Below are 23,193 nucleotides of genomic sequence, written 5' to 3' on the forward strand. Positions count from 1 at the left end.
TCAGATTCATTCAGATTCATTCAGATTCATTCAGATTCATTCAGATTAACTCAGATTAACTCATTCAGATTCATTCAGATTAACTCAGATTAACTCATTCAGATTCATTCAGATTCATTCAGATTCATTCAGATTCAGATTAACTCATTCAGATTAACTCATTCAGATTCATTCAGATTCATTCAGATTAACTCATTCAGATTCATTCAGATTCATTCAGATTCATTCAGATTCATTCAGATTCATTCAGATTCATTCAGATTCAGATTAACTCATTCAGATTAACTCATTCAGATTAACTCATTCAGATTAACTCATTCAGATTTACGTTCTCTCGTTACGTTCTCTCTTCAGATCAACGGCACGGTGACAGAGAACCTGTCCCTGATCGACGCCAAGAAGCTGATCGAGAGGTCAAAGGGCAAGTTAAAGATGGTGGTGCAGAGAGACGAGAGAGCAACGCTGCTGAACATCCCTGACCTGGACGACAGCCTGCCGTCCGCCAACGATGACGGTACGTTACCCTGACCCCTGACCCCTGACCCCTACCCTACCGACCCTAACCCTAACATACTGCTGAACATCCCTGATCTGGACGACAGCCTGCCGTCCGCTAACGATGACGGTACATTACCCTGACCCCTGACCCCTACCCTACCCTACCGACCCTAACACTGACATACTGCTGAACATCCCTGACCCCTACTACCCTACCCCTAACTGACCCTACCCCTAACACTGACCCCTAACCCTAACTGACCCCTACCCTTAACTGACCTCTAACCCTAACTGACCCCTACCCCTAACTGACCCCTACCCCTAACACTGACCCCTACCCCTAACTGACCCCTACCCCTAACTGACCCCTACCCCTAACACTGACCCCTACCCCTAACTGACCCTACCCCTAACACTGACCCCTACCCCTAACACTGACCCCTACCCCTAACTGACCCCTACCCCTAACTGACCCCTACCCCTAACTGACCCTACCCCTAACACTGACCCCTACCCCTAACTGACCCCTACCCCTAACTGACCCCTACCCCTAACTGACCCTACCCCTAACTGACCCCTACCCTTAACTGACCCCTACCCCTAACACTGACCCCTACCCCTAACTGACCCCTACCCCTAACTGACCCTACCCCTAACACTGACCCCTACCCCTAACTGACCCCTACCCCTAACTGACCCCTACCCCTAACACTGACCCCTACCCCTAACTGACCCCTACCCCTAACTGACCCTACCCCTAACTGACCCCTACCCCTAACTGACCCCTACCCCTAACTGACCCTACCCCTAACTGACCCCTAACACTGACCCCTACCCCTAACTGACCCCTACCCCTAACTGACCCCTACCCCTAACTGACCCCTACCCCTAACTGACCCCTACCCCTAACTGACCCCTACCCCTAACTGACCCCTAACACTGACCCCTACCCCTAACTGACCCCTACCCCTAACTGACCCCTACCCCTAACTGACCCCTAACTGACCCCTAACACTGACCCCTACCCCTAACTGACCCCTACCCCTAACTGACCCCTACCCCCTACCACTAACCCTAACACTGACCCCTACCCCTAACTGACCCCTAACACTGACCCCTACCCCTAACTGACCCCTACCCCTAACTGACCCCCTACCACTAACCCTAACCCGCTGCTGAACATCCCTGACCTGGACTGACTGAATGTTGCCATCATAAAATCACAGAAACAAATTATCATCATGCCCTTTGGTCAGTTATGATGTTGCTGACATGCTGTGGTGTGTGTGTGTGTGTGTGTGTGTGTGTGTGTGTGTGTGTGTGTGTGTGTGTGTGTGTGTGTGTGTGTGTGTGTGTGTGCGCGTGCGTGCGGTGTTTCCTCAGACATCTCAGACGTGCATTCCGTGGCCTCAGATCATTCCAACAGATCAGAACGACATCGACGAAGCTCCAGATCTCGTTCCCCCGAAACCACCAGACCCTCCCCCCCCCACCTCAGCAACGGAAGGTAGAGATACACACGCATACGCACACACACACGCACGCACACACGCACGCACGCACGCACGCACGCACGCACACGCACACACGCACACACATTCAGGGAGTGTAACCATGCTGGTCTGTCTCTCTCCTTCGTATAGACTTCATAGACTAAAGTGGATTCTGCCGTAAGTCTGAGATTTATGTAGACAAATAGATTCATAGATTCATAGAATTATAGATATTGTCTAGATTCTACCTAGATTCATAGGATTATAGAATTATAGATATTGTCTAGTTTCTACCTAGATTCATATAGGATTATAGAATTATAGATATTGTCTAGTTTCTACCTAGATTCATAGGATTATAGCTGTTGTCTAGTTTACATTGTCCCAGTGTAGTGTATGGAAGTGCTTTGAGTAGCACGCAGTACGATGTATGAATGAATGGAACCATTGTAAAGCATAGATCATGTGTTGTACAGCACAGATCTATAGATCATGTGTTGTACAGTACAGATCTATAGATCATGTGTTGTACAGTACAGATCTATAGATCATGTGTTGTACAGATCTATAGATCATGTGTTGTACAGATCTATAGATCATGTGTTGTACAGATCTATAGATCATGTGTTGTACAGTACAGATCTATAGATCATGTGTTGTACAGCACAGATCTATAGATCATGTGTTGTACAGTACAGATCTATAGATCATGTGTTGTACAGTACAGATCTATAGATCATGTGTTGTACAGTACAGATCTATAGATCATGTGTTGTACAGTACAGATCTATAGATCATGTGTTGTACAGCACAGATCTATAGATCATGTGTTGTACAGTACAGATCTATAGATCATGTGTTGTACAGTACAGATCTATAGATCATGTGTTGTACAGTACAGATCTATAGATCATGTGTTGTACAGCACAGATCTATAGATCATGTGTTGTACAGCACAGATCTATAGATCATGTGTTGCACAGATCTATAGATCATGTGTTGTACAGATCTATAGATCATGTGTTGTACAGCACAGATCTATAGATCATGTGTTGCACAGATCTATAGATCATGTGTTGCACAGATCTATAGATCATGTGTTGTACAGCACAGATCTATAGATCATGTGTTGTACAGTACAGATCTATAGATCATGTGTTGTACAGCACAGATCTATAGATCATGTGTTGTACAGTACAGATCTATAGATCATGTGTTGTACAGCACAGATCTATAGATCATGTGTTGTACAGTACAGATCTATAGATCATGTGTTGTACAGTACAGATCTATAGATCATGTGTTGTACAGTACAGATCTATAGATCATGTGTTGTACAGTACAGATCTATAGATCATGTGTTGTACAGCACAGATCTATAGATCATGTGTTGTACAGTACAGATCTATAGATCATGTGTTGTACAGTACAGATCTATAGATCATGTGTTGTACAGCACAGATCTATAGATCATGTGTTGTACAGCACAGATCTATAGATCATGTGTTGCACAGATCTATAGATCATGTGTTGTACAGATCTATAGATCATGTGTTGTACAGCACAGATCTATAGATCATGTGTTGCACAGATCTATAGATCATGTGTTGCACAGATCTATAGATCATGTGTTGTACAGCACAGATCTATAGATCATGTGTTGTACAGCACAGATCTATAGATCATGTGTTGTACAGATCTATAGATCATGTGTTGGACAGATCTATAGATCATGTGTTGTACAGCACAGATCTATAGATCATGTGTTGTACAGATCTATAGATCATGTGTTGTACAGATCTATAGATCATGTGTTGTACAGCACAGATCTATAGATCATGTGTTGTACAGCACAGATCTATAGATCATGTGTTGTACAGATCTATAGATCATGTGTTGGACAGATCTATAGATCATGTGTTGTACAGCACAGATCTATAGATCATGTGTTGTACAGATCTATAGATCATGTGTTGTACAGATCTATAGATCATGTGTTGTACAGCACAGATCTATAGATCATGTGTTGTACAGATCTATAGATCATGTGTTGTACAGCACAGATCTATAGATCATGTGTTGTACATCACAGATCTATAGATCATGTGTTGTACAGTACAGATCTATAGATCATGTGTTGTACAGATCTATAGATCATGTGTTGTACATCACAGATCTATAGATCATGTGTTGTACATCACAGATCTATAGATCATGTGTTGTACAGCACAGATCTATAGATCATGTGTTGTACAGCACAGATCTATAGATCATGTGTTGTACATCACAGATCTATAGATCATGTGTTGTACAGTACAGATCTATAGATCATGTGTTGTACAGATCTATAGATCATGTGTTGTACAGCACAGATCTATAGATCATGTGTTGTACATCACAGATCTATAGATCATGTGTTGTACAGTACAGATCTATAGATCATGTGTTGTACAGATCTATAGATCATGTGTTGTACAGTACAGATCTATAGATCATGTGTTGTACAGATCTATAGATCATGTGTTGTACAGCACAGATCTATAGATCATGTGTTGTACAGCACAGATCTATAGATCATGTGTTGTACAGCACAGATCTATAGATCATGTGTTGTACAGTACAGATCTATAGATCATGTGTTGTACAGCACAGATCTATAGATCATGTGTTGTACAGCACAGATCTATAGATCATGTGTTGTACAGTACAGATCTATAGATCATGTGTTGTACAGATCTATAGATCATGTGTTGTACAGATCTATAGATCATGTGTTGTACAGTACAGATCTATAGATCATGTGTTGTACAGATCTATAGATCATGTGTTGTACAGTACAGATCTATAGATCATGTGTTGTACAGATCTATAGATCATGTGTTGTACAGTACAGATCTATAGATCATGTGTTGTACAGATCTATAGATCATGTGTTGTACAGCACAGATCTATAGATCATGTGTTGTACAGTACAGATCTATAGATCATGTGTTGTACAGATCTATAGATCATGTGTTGTACAGATCTATAGATCATGTGTTGTACAGCACAGATCTATAGATCATGTGTTGTACAGTACAGATCTATAGATCATGTGTTGTACAGTACAGATCTATAGATCATGTGTTGTACAGTACAGATCTATAGATCATGTGTTGTACAGATCTATAGATCATGTGTTGTACAGCACAGATCTATAGATCATGTGTTGTACAGTATACAGATCAGGGTTTAACCCTTTATGCTCCACCTCATCAGGTACTTACCGAGCCATATGTCTCACCTCAGGTACTGTAGATCTGTAGATCCATGTAGATGTAGAAACATGTAGATCTGTATATGATGTGGAAACATGCAGAGTGTAGATCTATCATCAGGTACTGTGTGGAAGTATATGTAGATCACCTGTCTGTTTCTTCTTCTGTGGTGTGGCCAGAACGTTGGTTCTGATTCTGAGGAGTAATTAACGTTTCATTTTAGAACGATGTTCGGAGACACAGAGCAGACACAGAGCACCCCTTAACAACCTCTATGCAGACACAGAAAAAATCTTTTTTCTTTTTCTTTTTTTTATATATTAGTTTTCTTTTTACTATTTTAAAAAACCTTCTAAAATAGTTCAAATAGCCGATCTACAAGTTCACAATGTCTCGATGTAGATCGGCTAGTTGAAATATTTTAAAATGTTTTTCAAAATAGTAAAAAATAGTAAAAAATAAGTTTAGGTTAAAAATAAGGGTGGCGCAAGATGGAGCCCTCAGTGTGTTTGTCAAGGTGTCTCTCGTAGTAACACATCCCACAAAGATTCACTTTCCCTACGAGAGTCTGTGATAGCTGCTGCAAGTTGTACCATTAACAACCTCTATGCAGTGAAGTTGTACCATTAACAACCTCTATGCAGTGAAGTTGTACCATTAACAACCTCTATGCAGTGAAGTTGTACCATTAACAACCTCTATGCAGTGAAGTTGTACCATTAACAACCTCTATGCAGTGAAGTTGTACCATTAACAACCTCTATGCAGTGAAGTTGTACCATTAACAACCTCTATGCAGTGAAGTTGTACCATTAACAACCTCTATGCAGTGAAGTTGTACCATTAACAACCTCTATGCAGTGAAGTTGTACCATTAACAACCTCTATGCAGTGAAGTTGTACCATTAACAACCTCTATGCAGTGAAGTTGTACCATTAACAACCTCTATGCAGTGAAGTTGGGGAGCGTCTGTTGCGCAACATCGAATGTTGCATAACAGTGGGACGTCATCGAAATTGCCCCCCCCCTGTTTAGCCGATGAAACCGAAAATCTTAAAACGTGAATAACTCTTGATCTAAATCATTCCGTCCAATTCTAAGCAAAGATTATGTGTTAGACGTCCCACCGTGGTCCCGTCGCTAGTCGCGTTAATAAAACCTCCCGTTGTTGTCGATCGCATCGGGAGTGTTTTGGCTACATCTAGCTGCTTCAGCCACATCCGGGATAACATCCGATCCGTCGGTAAATGTGCTCCGCTGTGTTTTTACTTTTATTTTTATTTTAGTTTGTCCTGTTTGTCCTTGTTTCTGTTGATGTTTGTGATGATTTTAAAAAAGAAAACAAATGGTTGACTACGTGCAAATCTTTTCCTGTCAGCTATACTGCTTGACTCCCCAATAAAAAACTATATATAAAATAAAATAACAATGTGCTCCGCTGCTATAAATCGCTGGGCGCTCTGATTTAATGGGTTAAATAACAACCTATATGCAGGCAACATTTGCAAGTAGCATGTGAGGGGTCAAACCTTCGTGATTCTGAATCCATTGCAAACATTTGTTTTGCAAAACAATCACTCCTTAGTCCTTGGGCTAAGAATGGCCATAGCATTATATTATGTTATAATTATAACGATGATAATGATTGACAGGTTATGCTAATGATTGACAGGGTGAAGACGGCATTATATTGTAATAATGATTGACAGGTTATAATAATGATTGACAGGGTGATATAATGATTGACAGGTCATGTTAATGATTGACAGGGTGAAGACGGCAGCGTCCAAGATGGTGGAGGAGATTCCTCTTCCTAAACCTCTGGATTCTTCTTCCAGAGACGAGAAACCTCTACCTCCTCTACCAGGTGTGTGTGTGTGTGTGTGTGTGTGTGTGTGTGTGTGTGTGTGTGTGTGTGTGTGTGTGTGTGTGTGTGTGTGTGTGTGTGTGTGTGTGTGTGTGGACATTTGAACTGCAGGTATATTTAAATGGATGGATGATTTTTTGAACAAGGACAGAACCAAAGCCCAGCCTGGTCAGTTTAAACGTGTTGTTTCAGAACCAAAGCCAGTTTACGCACAGCCTGGTCAGCCTGACGTTGACCTGCCAGTCAGTCCATCCGACGCCCCGCTGCCCAGCGCCACGCACGACGACGGCATCTTAAGGTAATTATTACCACCATGACAGCATCTTGAGTTATGTTTCAGTATAATCCTCAGCCCTGTGCCCGCTGTGTGGAGTCTAGAGTTATGTTTCAGTATAATCCTCAGCCCTGTGCCCGCTGTGTGGAGTCTAGAGTTATGTTTCATTATAATCCTCAGCCCTGTGCCCGCTGTGTGGAGTCTATTATGTTTCATTATAATCCTCAACCCTGTGCCCGCTGTGTGGAGTCTATTATGTTTCATTATAATCCTCAGCCCTGTGCCCGCTGTGTGGAGTCTATTATGTTTCATTATAATCCTCAACCCTGTGCCCGCTGTGTGGAGTCTAGAATTATGTTTCATTATAATCCTCAGCCCTGTGCCCGCTGTGTGGAGTCTATTATGTTTCATTATAATCCTCAACCCTGTGCCCGCTGTGTGGAGTCTATTATGTTTCATTATAATCCTCAGCCCTGTGCCCGCTGTGTGGAGTCTATTATGTTTCATTATAATCCTCAGCCCTGTGCCCGCTGTGTGGAGTCTAGAATTATGTTTCATTATAATCCTCAGCCCTGTGCCCGCTGTGTGGAGTCTATTATGTTTCATTATAATCCTGAACCCTGTGCCCGCTGTGTGGAGTCTATTATGTTTCATTATAATCCTCAGCCCTGTGCCCGCTGTGTGGAGTCTATTATGTTCCATTATAATCCTCAGCCCTGTGCCCGCTGTGTGGAGTCTAGAGTTATGTTTCATTATAATCCTCAGCCCTGTGCCCGCTGTGTGGAGTCTATTATGTTTCATTATAATCCTCAGCCCTGTGCCCGCTGTGTGGAGTCTAGAATTATGTTTCATTATAATCCTCAGCCCTGTGCCCGCTGTGTGGAGTCTATTATGTTCCATTATAATCCTCAGCCCTGTGCCCGCTGTGTGGAGTCTAGAGTTATGTTCCATTATAATCCTCAGCCCTGTGCCCGCTGTGTGGAGTCTAGAGTTATGTTTCATTATAATCCTCAGCCCTGTGCCCGCTGTGTGGAGTCTAGAGTTATGTTTCATTATAATCCTCAGCCCTGTGCCCGCTGTGTGGAGTCTAGAGTTATGTTTCATTATAATCCTCAGCCCTGTGCCCGCTGTGTGGAGTCTAGAATTATGTTTCATTATAATCCTCAGCCCTGTGCCCGCTGTGTGGAGTCTAGAGTTATGTTTCATTATAATCCTCAGCCCTGTGCCCGCTGTGTGGAGTCTATTATGTTCCATTATAATCCTCAGCCCTGTGCCCGCTGTGTGGAGTCTAGTCTTTAAGGTCTTTGTGGTGCTGTGGGGTATCGACACATCCTGTTCTCAGGCCCAGTATGAAGCTGGTGAAGTTTAATAAATATTAATATTGTGTCCTCAGGCCCAGTATGAAGCTGGTGAAGTTTAATAAATATTAATATTGTGTCCTCAGGCCCAGTATGAAGCTGGTGAAGTTTAATAAATAGTAATATTGTGTCCTCAGGCCCAGTATGAAGCTGGTGAAGTTTAATAAATATTAATATTGTGTCCTCAGGCCCAGTATGAAGCTGGTGAAGTTTAATAAATATTAATATTGTGTCCTCAGGCCCAGTATGAAGCTGGTGAAGTTTAATAAATATTAATATTGTGTCCTCAGGCCCAGTATGAAGCTGGTGAAGTTTAATAAATATTAATATTGTGTCCTCAGGCCCAGTATGAAGCTGGTGAAGTTTAATACATATTAATATTGTGTCCTCAGGCCCAGTATGAAGCTGGTGAAGTTTAATACATATTAATATTGTGTCCTCAGGCCCAGTATGAAGCTGGTGAAGTTTAATAATATTAATATTGTGTCCTCAGGCCCAGTATGAAGCTGGTGAAGTTTAATAATATTAATATTGTGTCCTCAGGCCCAGTATGAAGCTGGTGAAGTTTAATAAATATTAATATTGTGTCCTCAGGCCCAGTATGAAGCTGGTGAAGTTTAATAAATATTAATATTGTGTCCTCAGGCCCAGTATGAAGCTGGTGAAGTTTAATACATATTAATATTGTGTCCTCAGGCCCAGTATGAAGCTGGTGAAGTTTAATACACATTCATATTGTGTCCTCAGGCCCAGTATGAAGCTGGTGAAGTTTAATACATGTTAATAAATGCTAACACATTCACTGCGTGAAAAGAGGAGTTAACAGGCAATTATGGGCAATAGATTTGCCCGTAAACCTCAAGTTTAGCAGCATATACAGTTAATATACGTTAATATACAGGTGTGATGGTACAATTCGGGAGTTTACCGGAGTTTGTTGGAAAGTTTAACGGGAGTTTCCTGTAATATACACATCCGTATTCCATGCTTTTTGCGCAGTGATTTTGTCCCCAGACCCAGTATGAAGCTGGTGAAGTTTAACACATGTTAATAAAGGTTAATATTGTCCCCCCCAGACCCAGTATGAAGCTGGTGAAGTTTAACACATGTTAATAAAGGTTAATATTGTCCCCCCCAGACCCAGTATGAAGCTGGTGAAGTTTAATACATGTTAATAAAGGTTAATATTGTCTCCCCAGACCCAGTATGAAGCTGGTGAAGTTTAACACATGCTAATAAAGGTTAATATTGTCTCCCCAGACCCAGTATGGAGCTGGTGAAGTTTAATACATGTTAATAAAGGTTAATATTGTCTCCCCAGACCCAGTATGAAGCTGGTGAAGTTTAACACATGTTAATAAAGGTTAATATTGTCCCCCCCAGACCCAGTATGGAGCTGGTGAAGTTTAATACATGTTAATAAAGGTTAATATTGTCTCCCCAGACCCAGTATGGAGCTGGTGAAGTTTAACACATGTTAATAAAGGTTAATATTGTCTCCCCAGACCCAGTATGAAGCTGGTGAAGTTTAATACATGTTAATAAAGGTTAATATTGTCTCCCCAGACCCAGTATGAAGCTGGTGAAGTTTAATACATGTTAATAAAGGTTAATATTGTCTCCCCAGACCCAGTATGAAGCTGGTGAAGTTTAACACATGTTAATAAAGGTTAATATTGTCTCCCCAGACCCAGTATGAAGCTGGTGAAGTTTAATACATGTTAATAAAGGTTAATATTGTCTCCCCAGACCCAGTATGGAGCTGGTGAAGTTTAATACATGTTAATAAAGGTTAATATTGTCCCCCCCAGACCCAGTATGGAGCTGGTGAAGTTTAATACATGTTAATAAAGGTTAATATTGTCTCCCCAGACCCAGTATGGAGCTGGTGAAGTTTAACACATGTTAATAAAGGTTAATATTGTCTCCCCAGACCCAGTATGAAGCTGGTGAAGTTTAATACATGTTAATAAAGGTTAATATTGTCCCCCCAGACCCAGTATGAAGCTGGTGAAGTTTAAGAAAGGAGAGAGCGTGGGTCTACGGCTGGCTGGAGGAAACGACGTGGGAATCTTTGTAGCCGGAGTTCTGGAGGACAGTCCAGCTTCTAACGAGGGTCTGGAGGAGGGAGACCAGATCCTTAGAGTGAGTTATACTACTAATAATACTACTGGAGGACAGTCCAGCTTCTAACGAGGGTCTGGAGGAGGGAGACCAGATCCTTAGAGTGAGTTATACTACTAATAATACTACTAATACTACTGGAGGACAGTCCTGCTTCTAACGAGGGTCTGGAGGAGGGAGACCAGATCCTTAGAGTGAGTTATACTACTAATAATACTACTAATACTACTGGAGGACAGTCCTGCTTCTAACGAGGGTCTGGAGGAGGGAGACCAGATCCTTAGAGTGAGTTATACTACTAATAATACTACTAATACTACTGGAGGACAGTCCTGCTTCTAACGAGGGTCTGGGGGAGGGAGACCAGATCCTTAGAGTGAGTTATACTACTAAAAAAAATCACACCCGTGTGAACTGAGTGGTGTAAGGTTTTATATAGCATGATGTGGTCTGACGTAATGTCTGACGTAATGAAATCACACAAAATATGTTAAGTAAAAAAAGCTATCATTTTTGATAAATGTATGTATCACACCTGGATGTGATTTCACAACTGGCTTTTTTTGCGCAGAGAAAATGACCGTGGTTGCTATGTTCAAAATAATTTCTGACGTAATTAAATCACACCCGGGTGAACTGGATGACCGTAGCAACCGTGGTCATTTTCTCTGCGCAAAAAAAGCCAGTTGTGAAATCACACAAAAGCCAGTTGTAGGAGTGGTTTACACCACTCAATAATACTACTGGAGGACAGTCCAGCTTCTAACGAGGGTCTGGAGTTAGGGAGACCAGATCCTTAGAGTGAGTTATACTAGAGCTGGGACTCGATTAAAAAATGTAATCTAATTAATTAGAAGCTTTGAGATTAATTAATCTCGATTAATCGCATTTTAATCGCATATCAATATTCAACCCGAGAACAGTGATAAACCTTTTTTTTCAAATGTTTTTTGGTATCCCAGTGAATCAATTAATAGTGACTACAGGATACCACTCATTTTCAAAATTGTACTGTCATTAATATACCTTAGAGCTGTTAATAATAATAAATAATAAAAAAGTCACCCCATTCTGTGTTTCCTAGAACTGGAGGTCTGAAAAAAAATCAGTGACAGTAACAAGTACATCTCAGTGACATCACAAAGCTGTACTTCATATTGTTACTGTTTTTTGTCAGACCTCCAGTTCTAGGCAACACAAAATGAGGTGACTTTTTATTATTTCCAGTTTTCCACACAACTCCATAGAAAAATGTTGAAAATGAGTGGTATTCCCCTTTAAGCAATACAACTTTTTTTTCAACAGATAAACAAGTGCAGCAAGTGCCTATATAAAGTGTCTATGAATACTCAAATGTGCTTTGCATGGTGGGGCATTATTAGGGGGGAAACACTTAGACAAAGGAATAAAATAAAAAACGGTGGAATGAACTAGCTGGGGAGTGCATTTCACATGGGGTTGGGGCAGACCATTGTCTGACCACGGACTTTCACACTTGCTGCTTCAGTATGTTTCGCATCGAGGACAGCTTGACAGCTTTGTGCTGTGGTGAAATCTCCGCGAGCCTCTGCAAGCCTCTACTCAGTGCGAGACATGCTAAGCTGAAGCAGCTAGCATGGAGCTAACATTGGTCATATGGCTTATGGATCCTTTCCTTCTGACATTGCACACAACCATGCTGCTATCCACGCGTCCATCCGATAGCTTTTAAATCTAAATGCCCCATCCACGGAGCAAAAGCGATATAAGTGGCTTCATTCGATTCGTTTCTCGTTTGGGTGGTGGTGTTGTCTGACGGAGCTGTAGTACTGTAGAGTGGAAAAAAAAGGTGCGATTAAATGCGTTAATTTTTTTAACGCGTTAATTTTTCTGTAGTTAATTAATCTCAATTAACGCGTTAAAGTCCCGGCCCTACTAATAATACTACTAATACTACTGGAGGACAGTCCTGCTTCTAACGAGGATCTGGAGGAGGGAGACCAGATCCTTAGAGTGAGTTATACTACTAATAATACTACTGGAGGACAGTCCAGCTTCTAACGAGGGTCTGGAGTTAGGGAGACCAGATCCTTAGAGTGAGTTATACTACTAATAATACTACTGGAGGACAGTCCAGCTTCTAACGAGGGTCTGGAGGAGGGAGACCAGATCCTTAGAGTGAGTTATACTACTAATAATACTACTAATACTACTGGAGGACAGTCCAGCTTCTAACGAGGGTCTGGGGGAGGGAGACCAGATCCTTAGAGTGAGTTATACTACTAATACTACTGGAGGACAGTCCTGCTTCTAACGAGGGTCTGGAGGAGGGAGACCAGATCCTTAGAGTGAGTTATACTACTAATAATACTGGAGGACAGTCCTGCTTCTAACGAGGGTCTGGGGGAGGGAGACCAGATCCTTAGAGTGAGTTATACTACTAATAATACTGGAGGACAGTCCAGCTTCTAACGAGGGTCTGGGGGAGGGAGACCAGATCCTTAGAGTGAGTTATACTACTAATAATACTGGAGGACAGTCCAGCTTCTAACGAGGGTCTGGGGGAGGGAGACCAGATCCTTAGAGTGAGTTATACTACTAATAATACTACTAATACTACTGGAGGACAGTCCTGCTTCTAACGAGGGTCTGGGGGAGGGAGACCAGATCCTTAGAGTGAGTTATACTACTAATAATACTACTAATACTACTGGAGGACAGTCCTGCTTCTAACGAGGGTCTGGGGGAGGGAGACCAGATCCTTAGAGTGAGTTATACTACTAATAATACTGGAGGACAGTCCTGCTTCTAACGAGGGTCTGGAGGAGGGAGACCAGATACTCAGAGTGAGTTTTAATAATATGTGACCGTTTCTGACCGAGGCAAAGTCATTTTATTTATTTTCATGTCATGTGAAAGCAGGGAATCACAGCTACAAATTGACATATTGGTTGTTCAGTTTGACCCACCAATTTTGGAGATATGGCTTATAGAGTAATGTCTTGATATGGCTTATAGAGATATGGCTTATAGAGATATAGTTTATAAGATATGGATTATAGAGATATGGCTTATAGAGTAATGTCTTGATATGGCTTATAGAGATATGGCTTATAGAGTAATGTCTTGATATGGCTTATAGAGATATGTGTTGCAGAGAAACAGGAATCTCCACACAGAGTTTACAGTAACAGTAAAACCTTGTAAATAATGTATAGTTTACAGTATATTGTTTATATTCCAGGTAAATAACGTAGATTTCGCCAACATCATCAGAGAAGAGGCCGTTTTGTTCCTCCTGGATCTTCCTAAAGGAGAAGAGGTTTCCATTCTGGCTCAGCAGAAGAAGGATGGTGAGGATGGATGGATGGATGATGGGTGGATGGATGATGGATGGATGGATGGATGGATGGATGGATGGATGATGGATGGATGGATGGATGGATGATGGATGGATGGATGGATGGATGATGGATGATGGATGATGGATGGATGGATGGATGGATGGATGATGGATGGATGGATGGATGGATGATGGATGGATGGATGGATGGATGGATGGATGATGGATGGATGGATGGATGGATGGATGGATGATGGATGGATGGATGGATGATGGATGGATGGATGGATGGATGGATGGATGGATGGATGATGGATGGATGATGGATGGATGGATGGATGGATGATGGATGGATGGATGGATGATGGATGGATGGATGGATGGATGATGGATGGATGGATGGATGATGGATGGATGGATGGATGGATGGATGGATGGATGGATGATGGATGGATGATGGATGGATGGATGGATGATGGATGGATGGATGGATGATGGATGGATGATGGATGGATGATGGATGGATGGATGGATGATGGATGGATGGATGATGGATGGATGATGGATGGATGGATGATGGATGGATGGATGGATGGATGGATGGATGATGGATGGATGATGGATGGATGGATGATGGATGTATGGATGGATGATGGATGGATGGATGATGGATGGATGGATGGATGATAAATTGATGATGGATGGATGATGGATGGATGATGGATGGATGATGGATGGATGGATGATGGATGGATGATGGATGGATGGATGATGGATGGATGATGGATGGATGGATGGATGGATGATGGATGGATGATGGATGGATGATGGATGGATGGATGATGGATGGATGGATGGATGATGGATGGATGGATGATGGATGGATGATGGATGGATGATGGATGGATGATGGATGGATGGATGATGGATGGATGGATGGATGGATGGATGATGGATGGATGGATGATGGATGATGGATGATGGATGGATGGATGGATGGATGATGGATGGATGATGGATGGATGGATGATGGATGGATGGATGATGGATGGATGATGGATGATGGATGGATGGATGATGGATGGATGGATGGATGATGGATGATGGATGGATGGATGGATGGGTGGATGGATGGATGGATGGCTGTGGTCAGTTTAGAAACCCGTCCACCAGTGACATCATCGTTAGGCAGATTTTTTTCAAAATATATTTAGATTTGTATTATCGTTATTATATTATATACTATATAATATAGTATATTATTTTAATAGATTTGTATTATCGTTATTATATTATATACTATATAATATAGTATATTATTATAATAGATTTGTATTATCGTTATTATATTATATACTATATAATATAGTATATTATTATAATAGATTTGTATTATCGTTATTATATTATATACTATATAGTATAATATTGTATTATCGTGAGAACGATGGCTTCCAATTTCGCATTGCAACTTTTCAGGACTAGAAAGCCTGCAGTTTAGCTTGTATTCCCCATCGATGATGTCACTGGTGATGTGATTGGTTTATGTATCTGACCCGCCCAGTGATCTGTAATGTGATTGGTCGGTGTATGCCCCCCCCCCAGTGTACCGGCGAATCGTGGAGTCGGACGTGGGAGACTCGTTCTACATCCGCACGCACTTCGAGTACGAGAAGGAGTCGCCGTACGGCCTGAGCTTCAACAAGGGAGAGGTCTGATTGGTCCATTATATTACATCATATTATTAGAGGTGATCTGATTGGTCCATTATATAACATCATATTATTAGAGCTGTGCTGATTGGTCTGTAATAATAATACTAATAATAGGTGTTCCGAGTGGTCGACACACTGTACAACGGAAAGCTGGGCTCCTGGTTGGCTATCCGGATAGGGAAGAATCACCAGGAGGTGGAGAGAGGGATTATACCCAATAAGAACAGGTGAGTATTATTACAGCCAATAAGAGAACAGTGATTATAATTACAGCCAATAAGAGAACAGGTGATTATAATTACAGCCAATAAGAACAGGTGATTATAATTATAACCAATAAGAACAGGTGATTCTAATTACAGCCAATAAGAACAGGTGATTATAACTACAGCCAATAAGAACAGGTGATTATAACTACAGCCAATAAGAGAACAGGTGATTATAATTACAGCCAATAAGAGAACAGGTGATTATAATTACAGCCAATAAGAGAACAGGTGATTATAATTACAGCCAATAAGAACAGGTGATTATAATTACAGCCAATAAGAACAGGTGATTATAATTATAACCAATAAGAACAGGTGATTATAATTACAGCCAATAAGAACAGGTGATTATAATTATAACCAATAAGAACAGGTGATTATAATTACAGCCAATAAGAACAGGTGATTATAATTATAACCAATAAGAACAGGTGATTATAATTACAGCCAATAAGAACAGGTGATTATAATTATAACCAATAAGAACAGGTGATTATAATTATAACCAATAAGAACAGGTGATTATAATTATAACCAATAAGAACAGGTGATTATAATTACAGCCAATAAGAACAGGTGATTATAATTATAACCAATAAGAACAGGTGATTATAATTATAACCAATAAGAACAGGTGATTATAATTATAACCAATAAGAACAGGTGATTATAATTACAGCCAATAAGAACAGGTGATTATAATTATAACCAATAAGAACAGGTGATTATAATTACAGCCAATAAGAGAACAGGTGATTATAATTACAGCCAATAAGAACAGGTGATTATAATTACAGCCAATAAGAGAACAGGTGATTATAATTACAGCCAATAAGAACAGGTGATTATAATTACAGCCAATAAGAACAGGTGATTATAATTACAGCCAATAAGAACAGGTGATTATAATTACAGCCAATAAGAGAACAGGTGATTATAATTACAGCCAATAAGAACAGGTGATTATAATTACAGCCAATAAGAGAACAGGTGATTATAATTACAGCCAATAAGAGAACAGGTGATTATAATTACAGCCAATAAGAGAACAGGTGATTATAATTATAACCAATAAGAACAGGTTATTATACCCAACTCGTTAACAGAGCTGTCTATCATCGTTAACATGTTGTACTGTTTGTGTGTGTGCGTGTGTGCGTGTGTGTGTGCGTGCGTGCGTGCGTTAACCCTTTCAGAGCGGAGCAGCTCTCCAGCGTGCAGTACACCCTCCCCAAGACAGCAGGGGGCGACAGAGCAGACTTCTGGAGGTTCAGAGGCCTTCGCTCCTCCAAGAGGAACCTAAGGAAGAGTCGAGAGGACCTATCGGCGCAGCCCGTCCAGACCAAGTTCCCTGCCTATGAGAGGGTGGTTCTGAGGGAAGGTAGGTCACATGACCAGAACCAGCCTATGAGAGGGTTGTTCTGAGGGAAGGTAGGTCACATGACCATTAGTTCCCAGCCTATGACACTGCGCAAAAAGCATGGAATACGGATGTATATATTAAAGGACTCCCTCCCCTGTTTAGCCGACGGAAATGAAAATCTTAAAACATTAATAACTCGCGATCTAAATCATCCCGTCCAATTATGAAAAAATATCCTGTGTGCTAGTCGCGATAGATTTATTCTTACCTCCCGTTGTTGTCGATCGACTTTGAAGTGGTGTGGCTATTGTTAGCTGCTACACACACATTCACAACAACATCCGGTCCGTCGGTAAAAGTGGTCCGTGTTTATAAATCGACTGGGCGCTATAATGTAATGGATTAAATAACCCCGGGCGTTCTAGGTGTTAAAGGGATGCATTGATGTTTGTGCTTTTGTGTCTTGTTGTTCCTGAGGCCCGTGGTGATATTTTTAGAGGTGCACGATTATTAAATCATGACCGATCTCCGATTATTTCCTGATGCCGATTCTGACAGATTCCGATATTCTACGGATTAGATATTCTACGGATCACGCTGCCTTCAGACGTTATAAATACACACAATTAAAGCGACAGTCATTGACGGTCACCTTATTATTGTGTCGTCAATATCTGTGAAAATATTCATTCATATCATTTTGAGACCGATCCGACACTGATATGGCATTTTTATGGCCGATTTCGATATTCTACCGATTATATTGTGCACCACTAGATATTTTATATTATATTTTCCAGCTGGGTTCCTGAGGCCTGTGGTGATATTTGGTCCCATCGCTGACGTGGCTCGAGAGAAACTGGCCAGAGAAGAGCCAGATATTTATGAGCTAGCCAGTAAGTCCACCTCACACCTGATCCCATCTGATCCCATCTGATCATTATTCCCTACAGATATTCATGAGCTAGTCAGTAAGTCAGCATATTTCCTCTTATCTGTGTCAACTATAAGTCACTACTGTTTCTATCATCAAATTCAAGTCAGTACTGTTGTCTGTATCATCAACTATAAGTCTGTCTGTATCATCAACTATAAATCTGTCTGTATCATCAACTATAAGTCTGTCTGTATCATCAACTATAAATCTGTCTGTATCATCAACTATAAATCTGTCTGTATCACCAGATAGATACAGACAGACAGTATCTTTCTGTATCTCAACATCTTTCCTCATGTCTTCCAGAAAGTGAACCTCGAGATGCAGGAACTGACCAGCGCAGTTCAGGAATCATCCGTCTTCACACCATCAAGCAGATCATTGACAGAGTAAGGATTTATTAATATGATATTTGTATTATTATTATATAATTATTAACCATCAAGCAGATCATTGACAGAGTAAGGATTTATTAATATGATATTTGTATTATTATTATATAATTATTAAATGATTAACCATCAAGCAGATCATTGACAGAGTAAGGATTTATTAATATGATATTTGTATTATTATTATATAATTATTAAATGATTAACCATCAAGCGGATGATTGACAGAGTAAGGTTGTCTGGTTCTCAACGTTAACACAGCAGTCGTGCATTTTAAAGTTCTATAGTTCTAATAAAAGTTGTCACATATTTTTGCAGACTAGACTAGAGTGACATACATTTCTCACATGGCAGAAGTGTTCTATAGAATATAAAAATCGGATCGGGAGCAAAAAAACTATTAATCATATTATTATTATATGATTAATATTATCATATAATATTAATCATATTACTATGATATTATTAATATTATCATATAACCTCCTACAGGACAAGCATGCGGTCCTGGACATCACCCCCAACGCAGTAGACAGGCTGAACTGTATATTATATTTATATTAACAGGATAAACATGCGGTCCTGGACATCACCCCCAACGCGGTGGACAGGCTGAACTGTATATTATATTTATATTAACAGGATAAACATGCGGTCCTGGACATCACCCCCAACGCAGTAGACAGGCTGAACTGTATATTATATTTATATTAACAGGATAAACATGCGGTCCTGGACATCACCCCCAACGCGGTGGACAGGCTGAACTACGCCCAGTGGTATCCCATCGTGGTGTTCCTCAACCCGGACAACAAGCAGGGAGTGAAGACCATGAGGACCAGGCTGTGTGTGGAGAGCAGGAAGAGTGCACGGAAACTCTATGAGAGGGCTATCAAACTGAGGAAGAACAACCATCACCTGTTTACTAGTAAATATAACATTATTATAAACTCTACCAGAGAGCTATCAAACTGAGGAAGAACAACCATCACCTGTTTACTAGTAAATATAACATTATTATAAACTCTACCAGAGAGCTATCAAACTGAGGAAGAACAACCATCACCTGTTTACTAGTAAATATAACATTATTATAAACTCTACCAGAGAGCTATCAAACTGAGGAAGAACAACCATCACCTGTTTACTAGTAAATACAACATTATTATAAACTCTACCAGAGAGCTATCAAACTGAGGAAGAACAACCATCACCTGTTTACTAGTAAATATAACATTATTATAAACTCTACCAGACAGCTATCAAACTGAGGAAGAACAACCATCACCTGTTTACTAGTAAAGATAACATTATTACATTATTATAAACTCTAGATTAACAACCACCATCTGTTTACTAGTAAATATAACATTATTACATTATTATAAACTCTACGAGAGGGCTATCAAACTGAGGAAGAACAACCATCATCTGTTTACTAGTAAATATAACATTATTACATTATTATAAACTCTAGATTAACAACCACCATCTGTTTACTAGTAAATATAACATTATTACATTATTATAAACTCTACCAGGGAGCTATCAAACTGAGGAAGAACAACCATCACCTGTTTACTAGTAAATATAACATTATTATAAACTCTACCAGAGAGCTATCAAACTGAGGAAGAACAACCATCACCTGTTTACTAGTAGTAAATATAACATTATTACATTATTATAATCACTATATCATAATAATAAACACCAGTAAGACGAGGAAGAGGAAGGATGGATGGGGAAGGATCAACATATGGAATGACCAGGTCAGCTCCATATATGGAGATCTAAGGGTGGCAGCGGCGCAGTGTCTTGAGTGTACAGGGTTTGATGAGGCCCAGGTAATTTTCGGGTCTGTTGAGAACTTATGTCTAGAGTTTAAATGGACAGGTATCAGTCAAAAGGGAAACATCGAAGTGGAAGTCCTTCCACTTCGATGTTTCCCTTTTGACTGATACCTGGGGAACGATCAACATATGGAATGTCAGGACAGGTCAGCTCCATATATGGAGATCTAAGGGTTTGAGGTTTGAGGTCAGATGTAGAGTTGCTGACCGGCTCCATATATGCAGATCTAGGTGATGATCCAGTCTTCTCCATGTATGGCTATCCAGGGTTTGATGAGGTCAGTGTCGTGATCTTCAAATATGGACACGGCCATATATGGATATATGATTGTGATTATTTTGCCCGGTATTCAGATTAGATTGTTTAAAACCCATTTAAGCCTGACATCGAAATAAATAAAAAAGTCTTCTGAAAGAATATTATACGAGCTTGTAAGTCTGCTATTTTTGAAAAATCGTAAAAATGTGGCGCAAATCTTTGAATATATATTATTTCAAAGTGAATGTTTTTAACTCGGGTCTAAATGGGTTATTCCACGTTTTTAATCAGTTTTAAGTCAGACAGGAAATCCACCGGACAGAATGGGATATGAGGCGCGTTTTGATGACGTCATCACAAAAATGTCCGTCACGCCGGCGTGCAAAGGCTTCTGGGAAATTGAGTCCCTGTTGTTTACAATAGAGACGCTGCCGTTGCAGGAAGCCGTGCGCTGTCCCGTCTGTTGTTGTTATATATACATATATATATATATACAAGTATTATATATACATATATATATATATACATGTATTATATATACATATATATACAAGCTCATAGCGCGCCACCGAGTGGCGCCCTATGAGCTTGTAGATCTGCTATTTTTGAAAAATCGAAGAACGACTGACATAGAAACATAGCTTTTTCAGAAAACTGTCAGGATGTAGAAGACGTTTTTAGAATCTGATCTCAGGTCAAAATGGGTGCAGGGAGCCTTGAAACACAGCAGTTTAATCAACGCAGTCTAAGTGTTAACTCTAGCAGTCTGTCTAAATAACAGGGAATGCTCTTTTATGGTTTGCTCACACAGAACCTCTCTGTGTTTTAGTTTGCAGCCGGTAGTGAAGTCACTGTATTGTTGGACTCTTTGAAAGCAGCTCAATAGGTTTATTGTTTTGACCTTCCACGATCAAAAGCTTTCTTTGCGTCATCTTGGCTGAAGCTCAACTGAACTACACACATGTTTTACTGAAGTAAAAGTATTAATACTGCAGCGTAGAAGCACTGTTAGTAGTAAAAGTATCTATACTGCAGCGTAGAAGCACTGTTAGTAGTAAAAGTATCAATACTGCAGCGTAGAAGCACTGTTAGTAGTAAAAGTATCAATACTGCAGCGTAGAAGCACTGTTAGTAGTAAAAGTATCAATACTGCAGCGTAGAAGCACTGTTAGTAGTAAAAGTATCAATACTGCAGCGTAGAAGCACTGTTAGTAGTAAAAGTATCAATACTGCAGCGTAGAAGCACTGTTAGTAGTAAAAGTATCAATACTGCAGCGTAGAAGCACTGTTAGTAGTAAAAGTATCTATACTGCAGCGTAGAAGCACTGTTAGTAGTAAAAGTATCTATACTGCAACGTAGAAGCACTGTTAGTAGTAAAAGTATCTACTGTATACTGCAGCGTAGAACAACCCCTACCGCCTAAACCCTACCAAGTAAAAGTATTAATACTGCAACGTAGAAGCATTCGGTTAGTAGTAAAAGTCTGGAATTCAAAATGTACTTGAGTAAAAGTAGCCTATTGGTATCAAACCATGTACTTAAAGTACCAAAAGTAGAAAGTACTACTTGTGCAGAATGTCCCATTTCACTAGTTTTCAAATGTTTAAAAAAAGCGGTTTTGGCCATGTATGCAAATGTATGTAAATGTAATGTGCTCCACAGCCACCATCAACATGAACAACATGAATGACGGCTGGTACGGAGCTCTGAAGGAGACCACTCAGCAGCAGCAGAACCAGCTGGTCTGGGTCTCTGAGGGAAAGGTACTGTACCCTACCCCTACCCCCTAACCCCTAAACCCTACCCCCTAACCCCTAAACCCTACCCCCTAACCCGGAGCTCTGAAGGAGACCACTCAGCAGCAGCAGAACCAGCTGGTCTGGGTCTCTGAGGGGAAGGTACTGTACCCTACCTTACCCCCTACCCCCTAACCCCTAACCCCTAACCCCTACCCCCTAACCCCTAACCCCTAACCCCTAAACCCTACCCCCTACCCATGACCCCTAACCCTAAACCCGTACCACTGTACACTAACCCTAACCCTAACCATTCAGCAGCAGCAGAACCTAGAACATAGAAAATATAATCAATATTCTGTTTCAGAAACATTCTTGCTATATGTATGTATTTGTTTCAGTAGTTTTCCATGTTGGATAAGGCACAACTTGGAGCTAAAGACAAAGGTCGTCATGAACGGGACTCGAACACAC

At 40.6% G+C, this 23,193-nt stretch overlaps 1 protein-coding gene across 1 annotated transcript in view; it reads left to right on the forward strand.

The window, feature by feature from the left end:
- LOC306918559 (tight junction protein 1-like) overlaps positions 1 to 23,193 on the forward strand; it is a gene marked incomplete at its 5' end in the record, with an annotated part of 162,586 nt that overhangs the window by 89,820 nt on the left and 49,573 nt on the right. Inside the window, 13 exons of the mRNA XM_079531456.1 lie at positions 355 to 514; positions 1,882 to 2,005; positions 7,019 to 7,116; positions 7,309 to 7,414; positions 10,743 to 10,893; positions 14,096 to 14,204; positions 15,800 to 15,906; positions 16,024 to 16,136; positions 17,375 to 17,559; positions 18,342 to 18,437; positions 18,785 to 18,867; positions 19,588 to 19,798; positions 22,646 to 22,746. Coding sequence (XP_079387582.1) covers positions 355 to 514; positions 1,882 to 2,005; positions 7,019 to 7,116; positions 7,309 to 7,414; positions 10,743 to 10,893; positions 14,096 to 14,204; positions 15,800 to 15,906; positions 16,024 to 16,136; positions 17,375 to 17,559; positions 18,342 to 18,437; positions 18,785 to 18,867; positions 19,588 to 19,798; positions 22,646 to 22,746 — 1,644 coding nt within the window. The remainder of the gene's footprint in view (positions 1 to 354; positions 515 to 1,881; positions 2,006 to 7,018; positions 7,117 to 7,308; positions 7,415 to 10,742; positions 10,894 to 14,095; positions 14,205 to 15,799; positions 15,907 to 16,023; positions 16,137 to 17,374; positions 17,560 to 18,341; positions 18,438 to 18,784; positions 18,868 to 19,587; positions 19,799 to 22,645; positions 22,747 to 23,193) is intronic.

This window comes from Electrona antarctica, assembly GCF_951216825.1.
Source record: "Electrona antarctica genome assembly, contig: scaffold_96, whole genome shotgun sequence".
Lineage (NCBI taxonomy): Eukaryota > Metazoa > Chordata > Actinopteri > Myctophiformes > Myctophidae > Electrona > Electrona antarctica.